Source organism: Oxyura jamaicensis, chromosome 1, assembly GCF_011077185.1.
Source record: "Oxyura jamaicensis isolate SHBP4307 breed ruddy duck chromosome 1, BPBGC_Ojam_1.0, whole genome shotgun sequence".
Lineage (NCBI taxonomy): Eukaryota > Metazoa > Chordata > Aves > Anseriformes > Anatidae > Oxyura > Oxyura jamaicensis.
In genome coordinates, this window is record NC_048893.1 from 133,491,001 (window position 1) to 133,506,720 (window position 15,720).

At 35.0% G+C, this 15,720-nt stretch overlaps 1 protein-coding gene across 1 annotated transcript; it reads left to right on the plus strand.

Annotated features, from left to right (window-relative positions):
* Positions 1-326: 326 nt before the first annotated feature.
* CRLF2 (cytokine receptor like factor 2) lies at positions 327-14,788 on the plus strand. The gene is made up of 9 exons (XM_035347527.1): positions 327-402; positions 5,560-5,668; positions 6,419-6,591; positions 8,216-8,355; positions 9,086-9,248; positions 11,447-11,561; positions 12,661-12,745; positions 14,341-14,738; positions 14,769-14,788. Exons 1-8 carry the CDS (start codon positions 327-329, stop codon positions 14,611-14,613), a joined length of 1,134 nt encoding a protein of 377 aa, XP_035203418.1. The 3' UTR covers positions 14,614-14,738; positions 14,769-14,788.
* Positions 14,789-15,720: the final 932 nt, after the last annotated feature.

Genomic DNA, 15,720 nt, shown 5'->3' on the forward strand with positions numbered 1-15,720 from the left:
TTTTCACCTCTGGTGCAACTATGGAAAGATAAAGCAAAGCTAGTACTGACAAGCAAGATATTCTGGGAGTCTCTTATTCTTTTACTCTTGCCCTTGTTCTTGTTCTTATTATTATTTTCTTTTCTTATTCTATTACATAGTACAAATAAAGCATGCACTCTGAAGACCTGCATTTCTGATTTGTTTATTGCTAGAGATATGTAATTTTTTATTTTCCTGTAGTCATTTCCTCCATTTCCCTCCTGTCTGTGATATAAAGTGATCAAATGGTAAGTCCAGAGATTACGATTATTCATCTCTTCACAGTCTGTTGTGTCATTCCAACCATGAGACTCATCTTTCAAGCATGTTCTATGATCTTCACACTGGACAACTTAATGGCTTCTCAGTCACAATCAGGTGGTAAGTTCAATAGATATTTATTTGTTTGATATACTAATTAGTAATATTTCTGTGGGTACTTCATCTGTTATCATATTCAGTACTTTTTTGGTGAAAAGAATGAGTTCTTAAAAAAAAATCTACTAAAATTTTATAAGTAAAAATAAAGAAAGAAAACGGTAATCTTGTGCCAATTGTTAAAGAAACAAATAGTCAAATCATTAAGCAGGACTACTTGCTGTCTAAGACAGAGATTCTTATAGAGAGGACTGCATCAGAAAATAACTACAATCTTTCCATTGAACAAAGTTGGATAAAACAAACTTCAGATAAAACTTCTATTCTTCACTTACTATTCTGGAAGAATGAACAAGATTGGAAAATATCCAGCAATATCTTGTGCCTGTAAAAGCAATGAGGTAAAAAGGCTATTAAAGATCAAAAATAAGAAAGGCTTTAAAGACTGGTAATTTGGCTACCTAAATATGAGAACATCTCTGTTTCACTTGTTTGTTTGCAGTGCCATTGCTTATAGTTTCCCAAAGTCAAATGGATACTTACAGAAAATGAACATAAACCCCAAGACATAGACTGACAATCTAATCTTTGCTCTTACTAATTTTATGAGAAAGAAATACTTTAAAGTTATGACCTCTTCTTATCAACCTATACATCAATTCTCTGTTCTGCTGTACTTACGATAATATTTTTTTTTTTTGGCAATTCAGAACTCAGTGATTCTCCAGTGGTAATTGCTCTTGTGAGTTGCTGTCTGTGTTGTGAGGGGACGTAACTCTTTCCTGCCCTGAGATGGCTACAACCTATGGTTATGTCATACTGATGGCATGACTTTGTGGGATAAAAGATGAAAATTACAGTTGCGATGCTTATTCAGTGTGAAGTGTGGTGATGCCTAGAGATGGTTTACAGTCCTCTACTGAAAATAAAACAAAATAAAAAATAAAAAAATCACAAAATCATCATCATCAACAAAACAAACAAACAAACAAAAAAACCCCTGCACCACTCAATTTGATGAGTTATGAGAATTATGCTATAAGGAGTATGCTTTGCCTCCAAATGTCTGTAAAAACTTTCTCTTGCTGTCCTATTAGGTCTCTTGAAAAGAGGCTTTCTACACAGCAGTTGTGTGCAAGGAGTTGCACATACACCTGCATGAGTTCCTATTAATGAAATGAAACCGTTCTCATAGATGAGTAGTATTAAGAGTTATTAGACTGTAGGCTCAGGTTTGGTTATTGCACTCCAGTTGTTTCTATAGAGTGTGCTGCTGCAATATGTGGAAGTTCAACATGCGGTTCCTTATCAGATTTCATCAGCGTAAGGAAATCAAAAGGGTTTTTTCTTCTTTGTTGTTTCAACGCAACTGTTCCCGTACATATACGTTCCACTCTGTTATCTTTGCAGATTGACATTCTTTCTCTCCTTTTTCTCATTTTTGATCTGTTCCATGACATTTGGGCTTTTTACAAGGTTCCCCTTCAAGCTTGAAAAGTATCTTGAAGGTGGAGTATACTTGTTCATGTTATTGCTCATGGTTATGTCTGCATAACTTATTGCTCAAGGAAATTTCCCTTTTTTTCCCCTGTAAAAGTACTTTCTCCACACACCATAGTGGTATTTACCATGCTTCTCTGTCCTGAGAAGAGCAGCATCTATTATGTTAAAGTCTTGTATGGAACCCTAACACTTTCCCTCTGTTCTTAATGAAGGTTTGGATAATTCCTTCTGAAGCTTCTGCTCCAGGGTACTGGTATGCATTCTATACCACTCCAGGGTACTACCATCTACTCATCTAGCCGGGGAAGCAGGCCATCCTCAGGCAGAAAACTTCTGTGGTTCCTCTTTAGTCTGGGGATTGCTTCTTCATTATACTTTTGACCTTTCTTCTAGCTCTTATCATATACAAAAAAAAATAATGATAAACATGTTACTGTCATCTGTAGGATCATGAAAAAAACATGATTTAAATAGCTACAATTATTGTGGAAGAACTGGCATATTAGCTGAGAAAGATTGATGGTGTTACAGGTGGATTCATAAAAATTGCATCATAAAGAAAGGGAGACAAGGAAGGAAACATCATTTCGGATAACCAGTGCATACCCTCAGAGCATTTGATGTCAAATTAATACAAACTTTAAAAGTCTTACTTAAGCTTTACATCTTTTGATGTTGAAATAGCAAGGAAATGTGAGCAATGCAACACATATATGTTATGGTTAGAAAAGATGCATGCAATTTTTTATTGCACACTTGCACAGAAGGTAGCTCATGAAACACTAATAAGGTTACAGAACACAATCAATTAGAAAGTATAGTAGAACATTGCAGTAACTAGAGGTCTGGAAACACAACCTTTAATAAGAAAAGTTATTTTTAAAGACTTTATTTGTATTACATAGCTGAATGCATTTCAAAGTAATTAATTATGTTAAGGCTGATTTCTGATGAAGTGCTTAAAAACTAGAGCACAGGGAAGAATACGTGTATATCACCAGATGTTTATTACAATTTCTGTTCCATTTTTATTAAATGATTCTATTTATTGTTAAGGTATTAAATAATGTATTATCTTCCTTTTCAGTTACTGGAGTTTATATTTAAATATTAAAATCCCAGAGTTCTAAATCATAATATGTAGGATTATTTGATTATTTATTTATTTATTTATATAATTTATTTTACAGGAGAAGAATCTGATCTTAGAAAGATTTATATATGGGGTTAATTTGATGTGCTCTGAGTAATCCTGCTGAAGTCAAGTGGACTACTCAGAATGTCCAAATTTAAGTTAATTCATAAATCACTGCAAGACTGGAGCAAAAACTATATTCTTCTCTGTTATGAAATAATATACCTTGTCAGACTAAAGAGCTACCATTCCATATAAATATCAGTTCCATACAGTAACATTTCTATTATTTTTTATAAACCTATTTTTATTTAACAAAGGGGAACATGCAATTATACAGGCAAATATGTTAAATACATATTTAGCTAACTTTATAGAAAATCTAACTCTAAGTAGTCATATGGGTTTAATTTACACTAACCATAACACTATATACTGCAAACACAGGCATGTAAGAATTTAGTACAGAAAAATTAAAACATGTTAGTGTATTTCTTGACCGATTGTCCACTGTAAGGCACTTTGCCATAGAATCATAGAGTCATAAAATGATAGAATCATAGAATAGTTTGGGTTGGAAGAGACCTTAAAGATCATCTAATTCCACACCCATGTCATAGGAAGGGGCATCTTCCACTGGACCAGGTTGCTCAAAGCTGCATCCCACCTGGCCTTAAACACTTCCAGAGATGGGGCATCCACAACTTCTCTGGCAATGTCAACTAGAGCCTCAACATGCCAAAACATAAGTAAAGAATTACTTCTTAAATATCTAAGTGGCTAATATCATCTTAATGGCTTCAACTAAAGACAAGATTATCTCTTAGACTTGCTGAAGGGACTTGATCTCTCTTGGTCAATCTCTGGTACAAAGGTAGAACTAACTGTGTAAATTCCATTTTATGATAGCTTATGAGGTTTTGAAGTTTTTGCTTCAGTGCATAATTGCATTGACTTATCATTCTTTTGAAAACCAAGGTTTTCAGTTTGAGAAAGCAATACAAAAAAAGCCTGCAGCCACTAGTTAGGAAGCAGAGGAGTTTGGTTTAAGTACCTCTCTTGAGTAACAGCAGAATCTTTATTATTATTATTATTATTATTATTATTATTATTAGAGCTCCATGAAACATGTAACAAGGATCTGCATCTAAATCTACACAGATGCTCTTGGACTTCTGTCATATCTGTCTCAAGAGTGATCTCAACAACATATTGGAACACAATGACACCTGTACAAAAAAAAGTTCTGATTATCTGTAATTGCAGAAGTCGTGAAATCCCTAGACACAGAGATGTAGCCTTGAAAATAGTTAGGCAACACCATTATTTGAATCCAAGTTTCCACATGTCTTTCTCGCATGTTTGTTTTGATTACTGAGCAAAAATATAGCAAACTTAAAGATATGTAGGCCTGATTCCCATGAACATTCAGGATCATTATCTGTAATAAACAGTTCATCAGAAATATTTAAAAATTTTTCCACTTTAAAAATCTTCAAAAGGCCAGAGTAGAATAAAATATAAATAGGAATCAGAGTCTAAATACTCTGTTGTCCCGCTAGACAGCAATGTTCCTGCAGAAGTATTTAGTGGTAGACATTTCATGTCTGGAGATTGCAGCCTGCAAATTGTACCATCAAGAGGTTTTCTTGCCAATATTAATTATGTATTTTCCTCTTCTTTTTTTCATTCAACTAAATATATTTTCACATCTTATAGAACTTAGAAATAAATCATTCACACTTCTTCTTGATGGATTTCTATCATGGATTTCTAATCTTTCTGGTTTCTCTTCTTCTACAGTTTTCAATTGCAGAATTATTTCCAGTGTCTAATTCTGACATACTGATGGACACAGAATTAAAATACCTGTGTCCTGGAAAGAGCTATAACAAGGGAATGGCCAGGAGAAGAAAAAATATCTGTGTGCAGTCAAAGGACATTAAATGATTTTACTTTGAGAAAGCCTGTAAGGTGGAATTGGCCAAGACCACATAGACTGTGGTCTATTCACCTGTTGTGGTGACTAGTTTTGTGATCAATTCATCAATTTGTGCTGGTCTGGATAGTGTTAATCCTTTTTTTTTTTTTTTTTTTTTTTTTTTTTTTTTTTGTGGTAAGCATTACAGACAGTTTACACACAGGATTCATGTAATATTAGTTCCCAAATAGTTCTCCTCAGCAGGAAATTCTTAGCAGACATTATGGGGGAAGGTTGGTCTCAATGTTTAGGTCCTATGCACAGAATACATGTGAACCAGTATAATTTTTGGCCCAGGGATGGTTGAACTCTCTCTGGTGTTGCTGTGAATATTTTCATTCTGCTATTTTGAAATTCTATTTTATTTATTGTAGGTTGTTTTCTTCTGTTTTCTTGCATTTTAGACATTCTTATGTCTTAGATTTTAAGATTATCTGAGTCTACAGCACAATATCTTTGAAATACTGATTACCTACTGATGTCAAGTGATGTTTCTCATAAGCACTGCTGAAATCATATTCTCTGTAAATATACCTGGCAGGTCAGAAAGATTCCATCAACACCAAAATAATCAATTTCAATAACGAGAAGATGCAGATCACGTGGGCAGTAGAATTATTCCCTGGCGAGAATGTGTCATTTTCTTATACGTGAGTATTGATGATGACTATTCTTCTCTTCTTGAAGGACTTACTTTGGGAATTTAAAATAGCTAAGGCCATTTAACTCTTCTGTGAAGAGTCTGGAAACTCTCTTAACATTTTTGTAATCATCTGACATGAAACCTGTTTATATCCACACCTTGCTACAAAAGTGTACAAAAGTGTACTGCTGAATAGTCAGTCATAACAGACAATATATGAAAGCTTCATCTCCTTTTTGTCTTTGTGCTGTGTTAATGTTAATTACACCATTGAAAGTGTTCTTTTTTTTTTTTTTTCTATATTTATTTGAATTATAGTGTATGTATATTTTACCTATGTCATTAGTTGATGTAACAGAAATTCATTGTTTTGGCTAAAGGCAGTTACAGAGCTTGATCTTCCCTTTTCTTTCTGGTTAGTATACGTGAAGGAAGTAACAATACAATTTTGGAAACAGGTTCATGAAAGCACCTGTTTGAGCAAGGCATTTTCTTATGAGAGAAACAAACAAATAAAAACACAAAGGAAACTTCATAAGTTCAGACTGCACTGAAGCCAAGGACTGGAAAGTCAGTGAATTTATGGCAGTGAATTGCCTCACACCACTATGAAAGTTCCTGATTCAAGAAGTTCCTTATGCAGACTTCTCTTGGTAGAATGACTGAAAACATACAAACAAAAAGACTGTAGCAAAAAATGAATTAGCTAGTTAACTGGTAAGAGTGTTTCCATTCAACAATATTTTTTCATTCCTAGATTTGAAGAAGGCAAGCAGAAAGTTTGGAAGCCATGTCCCACTTATTTATTGGATCAAGGTTATAATTCTGGATGTCTTTTTCAGACAGAAGGACACACCCTTGCCTTCTCTATCATGAACAGCAATGGAAGTGAAGAGCGTTTTTCTAAAATATTAAAATCTGATTTCTATAGTAAGTATGTAAAATCACAGCTATGTCTTTGGGTAGTCTTAATGTCTTCCCACATTCTCTATTTGTCCTTAGCCTGAGAAGAAGTTATTTATACATGTGTGTAAAGTGCTATTAGTGTATACCAATATCAAACTATTGGTATTTGGAATTACTGATGCCAGTTTTCGTTATTTGCTTTCATCAGTAGCAACGTAGGCTTTCATGGTGCTGTAGCTAAGTGAGATTACATGGGACAGTCAGATTTGCCGCAAAATTCAGTTTCAAAATTAGAATTAGAATATTAAAATATATGGGTGTGCCTGATGTAGTATAGATCTACTCAGTATTCACACCAGGAAAATTAATACAACTTGTTAGTTTCTTGTTTTAGTTCTGGCGATGTTTGCCATATTTTAAATATTTCATTCTTTGGCCATTTTCCGTAAGATATGAGGCAGAACACTACTTCTTATCAAACAAGCTGTAGTATAATTCAAAGCAGAATTGTGAACAGAAGAAGTGAACAAAAGTTAGCCAACTTGCTCTAGTATAGACTGACATCATAAAAGATATTTCATCCTACTAGTAGAGATCTGATAATCCTGGTTTTACTAAATCCCTCCCAGATATGTTTTTCATGTCTAGTGTGAGATTGATTTATCAAAATTTTCTGGCATTACCCTTATTTACAGTGTTTAAAATGAAGGGATTATTTTTTTTCTGATAAAAAAAAAATCATGCCAGAAAATATAGCAGGCAGAAATTATCTGGAAAATCATTATCTTTCAAGTATATTGTTAGCATTTCTTATTAATGTTTTAGTAAAAGGGATCTATTAAAAACCTGTCAAGGTTTGAGAATACTTTTATATTCCATCTAATAAACCATGGAAATTTGCAATTTGGTTCCTGAATTTTGGCCATCAAACTCCCACTGATACCAAAATTATGTTCAAGACTATTAGATAACAATGCAGGAATAACAAGGATTGGATTTAAATTTTGAAATTAGGAAGGCAGGATTTTCATAATATGAAAAGGAATCTACAGGAATTGAAAAAGCAAGTAACACTCTTCTCACCCCTTTATTTCTCGCTACTGAAGACTACCTAGCTACATAGGTCAAACCATTGCCAAACCATTGCATTCTCTTTGGACCATCTAAAAATAGTGAGGGGTAGATTCAGTTGAGTACAGGTAAGCACCTTTTTTTTTTTTTTTTTTTTTTTTTCATATTCCTCACCATATCCCACATGGTCTCCAGAAGATGAACATGTGTATCTTGTAGGTTTATGGAACTGAATTTGTCAGATCTTTTCCAATGAAGGAGCATCTTCCTTTCTCTGGACTGAAGGCAATTAGAGTCATTCTTTAAGTAGACACAGTAGTTTTCTGAATCAAGATGATATCTACCTTTAAATGTTGCACCTCAAATGGTAAATAGTGTTATGATGCCAAGCTACATTTTGACATTTAGTAAGGAGGTCAGCTGCAAAAGTGCATCATCCAGGAATGTCCAGCTATTTCACTTACTACTAGGGGAAACATTGAGATATGGAAGGAAAAAAAAAAAAATAAATAAATAAAAATACTTCTTGTACTTCTTTTTAAGAGTCTATTGACTGACTTTTTTCTTTTCTTCTTAGTAAAGCCCAGTCCACCAGAAAATGTGACCTTCTTCTGGAAAGATGACACCGTTACCATAACCTGTAATAAACCAGAGAGAGGTGTGAAGTGCTTGAGACTTGAACTTCAATACAAAAGCAAATTTGACGATGGGTGGCAAGTGAGTTGGACATGACATTTTTAATCAACATTGCAAAGAGCTGGAAGTAGCATCTCCATAGAATATGAAATAGTGTTGTTTTCAAATTACTTTCCCCTCCCATATTTTAAGAATTGATGGTAACAGAAAACTGTTGGATATTTTGTTTCCTAGATCCCTGCCATGCCAGAAATCATTTACTTTTTGAGTTATATCTACTTGCTACACAAAGAGCCGAGGACAATCTAAGGGAAAGGTCATAAATTCAAAATAGAAGACTTAGAAGATAAAAGCAGAAAGCAGAGTGGAGTTAAAAGACAGAAAAAGGGAGAAACAGCATGAAATAAAATGAAAGGGGAAAAAAAAAAAAAAAGATGAAACAGGATTTTTATCTATTCTGATTTGCTGTTAAGTGTATCTACATATTATTTCATTGACTTAAATCTTTCCAGTCACATACAGAACTTGCTAATATTATGTGGTTTAAAGTCTTTTTCTTCTATATTGTAAATAGCAACTGTAGTATAGTACTCTATGTAGTGGTTATGTCCTTCAATTCACCATCAGACAGTAAGCAATGGGCAAGAATAGGTAAAGAAGAGGAATTCTTCAAAATTCAGAGAAGTTAAATTTCATTTCTGAGGTTTTGGTTTGGCCTATCCCTTATCCTAGTCATGATCACACCTGAATGTAGCATTCTGAAGCTTTGTCTTGAAAACTGGAATTAACAATTGTATGCCTTCCTTCTCAGTCCAGAACTTCTAAGTGTTGCAGAGTTGGAGATCAAGGCTTTGATCCAAGGAAATGCTATTCTTTTCGTGTCAGACTGAAGAGGCTAGTACCCTACTGCAACATAGTTAATTACAGCAGTGATTGGGAAGCAGAAACATTTTGGATGAATGGCACATTATTAGGTAACAGCTGTGCTACATTCATATTTTATCTAAGTGTAAATGGGTAAGGGGTGACTGCAAAAGAAGCTCGAAAGCTGTATTAGGTTCATGTTGCACTGCCATGATCCATCTTCTGTCATCAGTTGTCTTGGGGGTTTGGACCAGAAGATCTCCAAAGGTCCATTCCAACCTGTGTAAAAATGTCTGTGAAAATTCTATGATCAGAGAAAGTTTATGTGGGTGTTTGTCCACTTTTAAATCCCGTCCCCTTCATCCTGATGACTCATAACACTACCAATTTATGCAATAATCCATAAAGCTAAAAGTGTCCTTATTTTTTGTGTTACTAGAGCGTCTAGGGTCCCCCAATGACAGTGATGTAATACATACTGTGTACATATTGTATATATATATACACACATACATAAATATGTTCATATTTACATGTCTGTGTTTTGTATTTACATGCGCATGCAGGCACTCTGGTGACAAATGATACACGGACATTAAGCCTGAGTTCTAAGACAGACCTTTATGCCCAAATTTTAAGGCCATTTCTTTTAAAATACATCCAGTCGAACAACAAGACCTACAGTTGAACTACAGTTGAACTACATAGCTGTCTGGTGCTCATACCTGCTGAATTGATTAAAACAGAATATGGGGGAAAAAAGTGAAATGGAAGCAAAGTCAGTATCAGCATTGTTTTCCCTCCCGGAAGACCCATTTAGATAGGTGTGATTGCCTTGGACTAGACCTTTGATGAAAACTATTTTACTGGTTATCAAAACCAAAAGACAGATTTGCTGTAGTAAAGCAAAGACTGTACACCATCCCAACACATTTGTACCAGCTAGCATCAGAATGCCACCCACTATGCCTTATCAAAATGATTAAACACCCAGATGTCCGTTGCACTAAGATCTCAGTTCTCTAAAATGCAATGAGCTACTAGCTCACCCAAAGAAAATCTGGACACTCAAAGGTAGGCTGAAATGCTGGAACAACGATAAGTATGTGCAGACTGTGCACTAGTAGTAGGAATAGAGAAGCCTCCTCCACCATGCAGATTGTGAGCCTGCAAGCATGTCCTCTGCTGTGGCTGGCAATGTCTTTCAGAATACACAGTAGACAATGTATATCTCTGAGAGGTGGGAACATACAGCCCTACCTGCACCCTTTGACCAGAGGCTGCCAGCAAGCAACTACAAACATGGAAAACACAGAAGAGACCGGCTAATTGTGCAGTTGCTTTGAGTGCCCCTGGATCAGAAGTGACATTGGCACAGCCCCTTCGATGGGACAAGCAACTCACTTCAGGCCTTTAATGAGTTATTATTACCTCCAGATCTAGTGTCACAGCGTCACCTTCATAGCCTCTGAATGCCTTACTAGGTGTTCACAACTTTTCTTGTGGCTTTCTGGCAGCCACAGAGAATGAATTGACTCTTGAGCCCTATTTATAGAACAGTTCACCCTTTATTAATAAGTTTAGTTTTGATAGTATTTATTTGGAGAGCAGAAGGTCAGTAGTAGGAAGTACAATTTTGCAGTGGTTTTACAAAAGCTGCAGAAAAAAAACGCTGAGAATGGCAAAAGATGGAAAAATGTATTTGTTTGTATACCTACGTGTTGGAATCTGCCACTAGTTCCCTTTTGGATGTTAGCACTCGTGGTTTACTGACTTGTTGGTATATGGGATGGGGGATTTATTTATTTACTTATTTATTTTGTCTTTTGTTTTGTTTTAAGAAATAAGACATTTTAGCTATGTACAAAATCCCACTTGCAGCTTTTTACCTTGGGAAAGAAGTCACTTAAGCTACATGAAAAATTGCAGGTGCAGCTTTTGTGCCTGTATGTAAGACAGATATTAGCACAGAATTGCTGCATCACTGTCAGTGCAGTGAGATGAGCGTGAGAAGCATCACTCTGAATGCTTTGACTCTTTGCACATATGCACCCTCCTTTGTCCTGTACCAGGTCAATTTAAATAAAAGAACAAATTTCTTTTGTTTCAAGGTTTGGGTAAGGATGTTTTTTGTTGCTGTTGTTTTGTTTTGTTTTGTTTTTCAGTTGAACAGCTGAATTTGTTGCATTTATTTTTTTTTAATACTATTTTTATTTTTTTAAGGAAAAGTCAATGCTCTAGCATAATTAAGAATACTTGGTGTTAAAGCAAACAAGGTTTTCACGTGCTTTTTTGTGATTATTCCTAGATTCATGTGATGATGATATAAAATCTCAGTCAAACACAGTAATTCTTTTAAGTTGTTTGCTGGCAGTACTTCTAATGGTATTTATCCTCTTGATTCTTCTGTGTAAGTGGCAGAGGTAAATATAATCTTACTGGGTACTCCTAAATTTTTATATCATGAAAATAGTGCAACCATTTCAGATCAAATCTTTTACCACTCCAAATTTCTATCTGATGAATGAAGTCAGAATCAAAACATAGAAGTAATGTCTTAATTACTACTTGGCAACTAATTTATCTTGGCCTTTCAAACATCAAGTTCTTTATCTTTCAATAATAATAATAATAATAGTAATAATAGTAATAATAGTAATTAAAATAAAATAAAATAAAATAAATAAAATAAAGCAATGTCTTAGAAAAAACTTATGTCTCTCCATGTCATTTCTTCTCTTTTTCTAGAAATCCACTTAAATCTTAAGAAGATTTAAATCCAGTATTTTGTTTTCTGCTTCTGAATTGTTTTATATTTTTTGTGCAACTTTCATCAGACTCAATGTCTAGTTGCAGTAGGCTGAAGCGAGCCTGAATGCACTCAACTTTCATAAGACTATCAATATTTGTATTTGTAGTCTAATGACTGTTCGTTTAAAATCTACAGTTAAAAAATAAAATCTGCATAGGTCCCAAATTCTGGTCTTTTTCAGTGGGAAAAAAATAATAATGCAGTACTGTTGAGTATAGATCTTTTCAGATAATAAATTCATTTCTTTCCCTTGAATATTTCTGTTTACATTGGTGCTCACTAAGTCAGCCAACAAAGCTTTTTGTTTCACCAGCTTCCCTATCCTGGGGAACACGGCCAGGGAATGTAAAGCTCTGACTACTACATAGAGAAAAATTCCACTTGCTGACTAGCTGTAAATTTATGTATGTTCCAGATTTTGCTAGGATGAGATTGACTGAAAATACAACAGTAAAATCACTGTTAGCCTGACGATCTTATCATTCCATTATATTGTATAAATCTCATCCAATGATGAGATTGGATGAGTTTTAGTGTAGTAATGTAGTAATACTTCTTTTTGACTTTAACACATGTATAAAAGAAATCAAGTCTAGAGTATTGTCATATAGATTATATTTATGGCTACAGCACTGTGTTGAAGTAGACACTTGTATGAGTAACTACATCATAAGAGAATGCCTATTTGCTTTTTTCTTTCCTCTTTGCAGACTTCAGAAGTCTGTCATGCCTACCATACCAGATCCAAAATACGTATTTGCTGATCTCTTCAATGATCATAATGGAAACTTCCAGGTAAACATTCTATTCCCAGCATGTCCGTGAACTCTGCAATGCTGTGAATGTTTTGAAAGTAGTTATTGACACTTGTTCTGGGCTGATGTTACAACAAGTGACCCAAGAAAAAAGCTCTTCCTCTCATGCAACATCACCAACAAAACTCATAAAATCAGTGTAGTGCTGCACTGTGTAATGAGGGTTGTTGTTTCAAGAGAAGAATTTAAAGATGTCCAGAGACACAACAACATCTAATTAGATGACAGTGTGACATTTGCATCCACTCCTGCTAATGATAGTTTAGGGAGCTTGCTCTGCCCTTTATGTTTGTGAAATGCAGGGAAACTTACTGCTGAACCAAAGACAGCATTCATGGCTTCGTGGGCATCAGTCACAGTAGGAAACATCCTCTCTCTCATCACAGAGAGCTATGACCACTGACCATTTAGACACAGAGCAGCTGTGAAATGAAAGTACTACAGGTTTTGCATTTGTTTTCTTACTGTTCCTTGAATCCATGACATCACATAAGTGATAAATTATCTGTATTAATTCAGTTGTTTTTATATTAATTACTACCGTGTTTCCTCCGAAGGTAGACAGGTCAAATATTTTCAAACCCAATGACAACATAAAAGAGTAGTAATAACATTTTAGTGATTGACTGAAAAGCGTCCATACAGAGGATATCTTTAAAATATAACTGAAGAAGAAAGATATAAATGAAATTAATACTGAAGATTCAGAAATGAACTATTGTGTAAATCTCCCTGTAAACTCAGTCCAGATTTAAATTAAGTCAGGACTCGGGTCAAGGAATGTGCGAGTCTACCAAGGAAAGAACACGGGAAAATTTATATATCCAAAGTTTTCCAAAGGCCTTGATTAAAAACAAAGTTCACTTGGTTTGCTCAGTGTAGAGAAGAGCGGACTGAGGGCTGGCATCATCATGGTCTACAACTTCCTTACAAAGGAGAACTGAGGGGAAAGTGTCGATATCTTCTCTGTGATGACTGGTAGTAAGGCCCAAGGTCCAGCATGAAGCTGCACCAGGAAAAGTTTAGATTGGGTATTAGGGAAAGGTTCTTCACTGAGAGGGTGGACAGGCACTGGAACAGGCTCCTCCATTTGTAGTCTAATGACTGTTCTTGTTTAAAATCTACACGTAAAAAATAAAATCTACAAAGGTCCCAAATTCCTTGTCATGGCCACAAGCCTGTCAGTGTTCAAGCAGCATTTGGACAACACTCTTGGAACTATGGTTATTTTTTCAGCTAGTCCTGTGTGGAGCTAGTTGTTAAATTCAGTGATCAATGTCAGTACCTTCCAACTCAGGATATTCTATGGCCTAATATGATTCTGTGTTTTTGTAATGTAATGTGTTCTTGATAATTTGTAGGCATTTATATGTATTTGTAGAACACTGCCTTTCTTCCTGTCTTTCTTCCTTGCATCTTATTTCCTGCTTGACTATGGTGCTTCATTTTCATCTTCTCCATTGTGACTGATCCTGGAAAGATGCCATTATTAAAGGAAAATCCATGTCTGTACTGCCAGACATCTTTTGATTGGCATCTTAGAACCTGCCACCAACAACGTTTTAATTCTCCTAGGAGTGGATAGACAAAACTGATCATGCAATGGTACAAACCAAGCTAGAATATGAAGAGCCAGAGTGCATCATTGAGGAGGAAAGCCAGCAAAAGGACAAGAAGAAAAGTGACAAACAGGAACCTAGGGAAAAAATCTTCAGCTCTTCAGGAGCAGCTGGAAATTACAGTCCCAAAGCAGGTCAGAATGTCTGCCTGATGCCAACATCCAATAATACTGTTTCCTTTTCTGGCTTCCAGAATTTAGTAAATGATGACACGTATGTGATGTTATAAAATTTGCATAATTCAGGAGGTATGGACAACATTTAACTAAAGCAAACATGCAACACTCTTAGAGGTATGGTTTAATTTTCAGGTAGTCCTGTGTGGAGCTGTGTGGACCATGATGATTTAGGCAGGTCCTGTGTGGACCATGATGATTTAGGCAGGCTTAGTATTTGAAATAAATGCCTGATAACTTTATTAGAGTTCTGGTTTTGGTTCATCTTTAGGACTATGTGAAGCCCTATTTTCCTGCTATGAGCAGGAGAAAACAAGAGCTCCTCCATGGTACATCTTCAAGACTCAGTCCTGGTGCTCATGTTGTGCAAACAACATCATTAATCTTCCCAAATTAAGAGAAAAAAATAAAGGTATTTGTCTGCTAGTGGTCTTTGTCTCACAAAAGCCAGGTGAGGTAACATTAATTCCCATAGGGATAGGATACTGCTTCTAAAGATCTCTTTATACTACAAATGATTGTTTCTCCCATGGTGAAACTTTGAGCTACATGGCACGCATCAAAAATTTTAAAAAGAGAAAGCATAGGTCACATGTCTAAGATCAGAAGAGTGATGATATATAGTACCAAGTCATGTCTAACCCTGCAAGTAGTACTATGTAAACAGCTTCTTCCATTGATGCTTTGTGGACCTCCTCTGAGGTCAGGTCCTCAGTATCTTATAGTGTCCTTTTAGTATGACTATGCAACTTCTTATAGAAAGATGAGGTTCAATTTGAACAATATTTACTTTTAACTGAGTTGCATTTATTTTAAATCAGTTTTAATGTTATCAAGTAGCATGTTATCTACTTCCTAGGACTTATTCAGATTAAATATATCAGTCTTTTATACTAAAATGGTGTTCTAATGTTTTCTGAAACATACCATCTTCTAAACATCTTTTATGTTTAAATTTAAATTCAATATACTATGCAGTTAGATCTCAGAAGCAAAATCTTAACTATTCTGTAAATTTCTCTGTATCACTTAAATTACATGTGGCTTGAAAACAGATTTTATAAAATGTTAAGTGCTAAATGTATCTACGATATTTATCAGATCTTGTAGATATACTGTGATTATATGTTGAAGCAGTTCCAGTTGTTTACATGGACATC

Coding starts and splice junctions, on each gene's coding strand:
- CRLF2 (XM_035347527.1), top strand. CDS start 327: ATGAGACTCATCTTTCAAGCATGTTCTATGATCTTCACACTGGACAAC. Junction 8,356..9,085: donor AATTTGACGATGGGTGGCAA/GTGAGTTGGACA, acceptor CTTCCTTCTCAG/TCCAGAACTTCTAAGTGTTG. Junction 9,249..11,446: donor GATGAATGGCACATTATTAG/GTAACAGCTGTG, acceptor GATTATTCCTAG/ATTCATGTGATGATGATATA.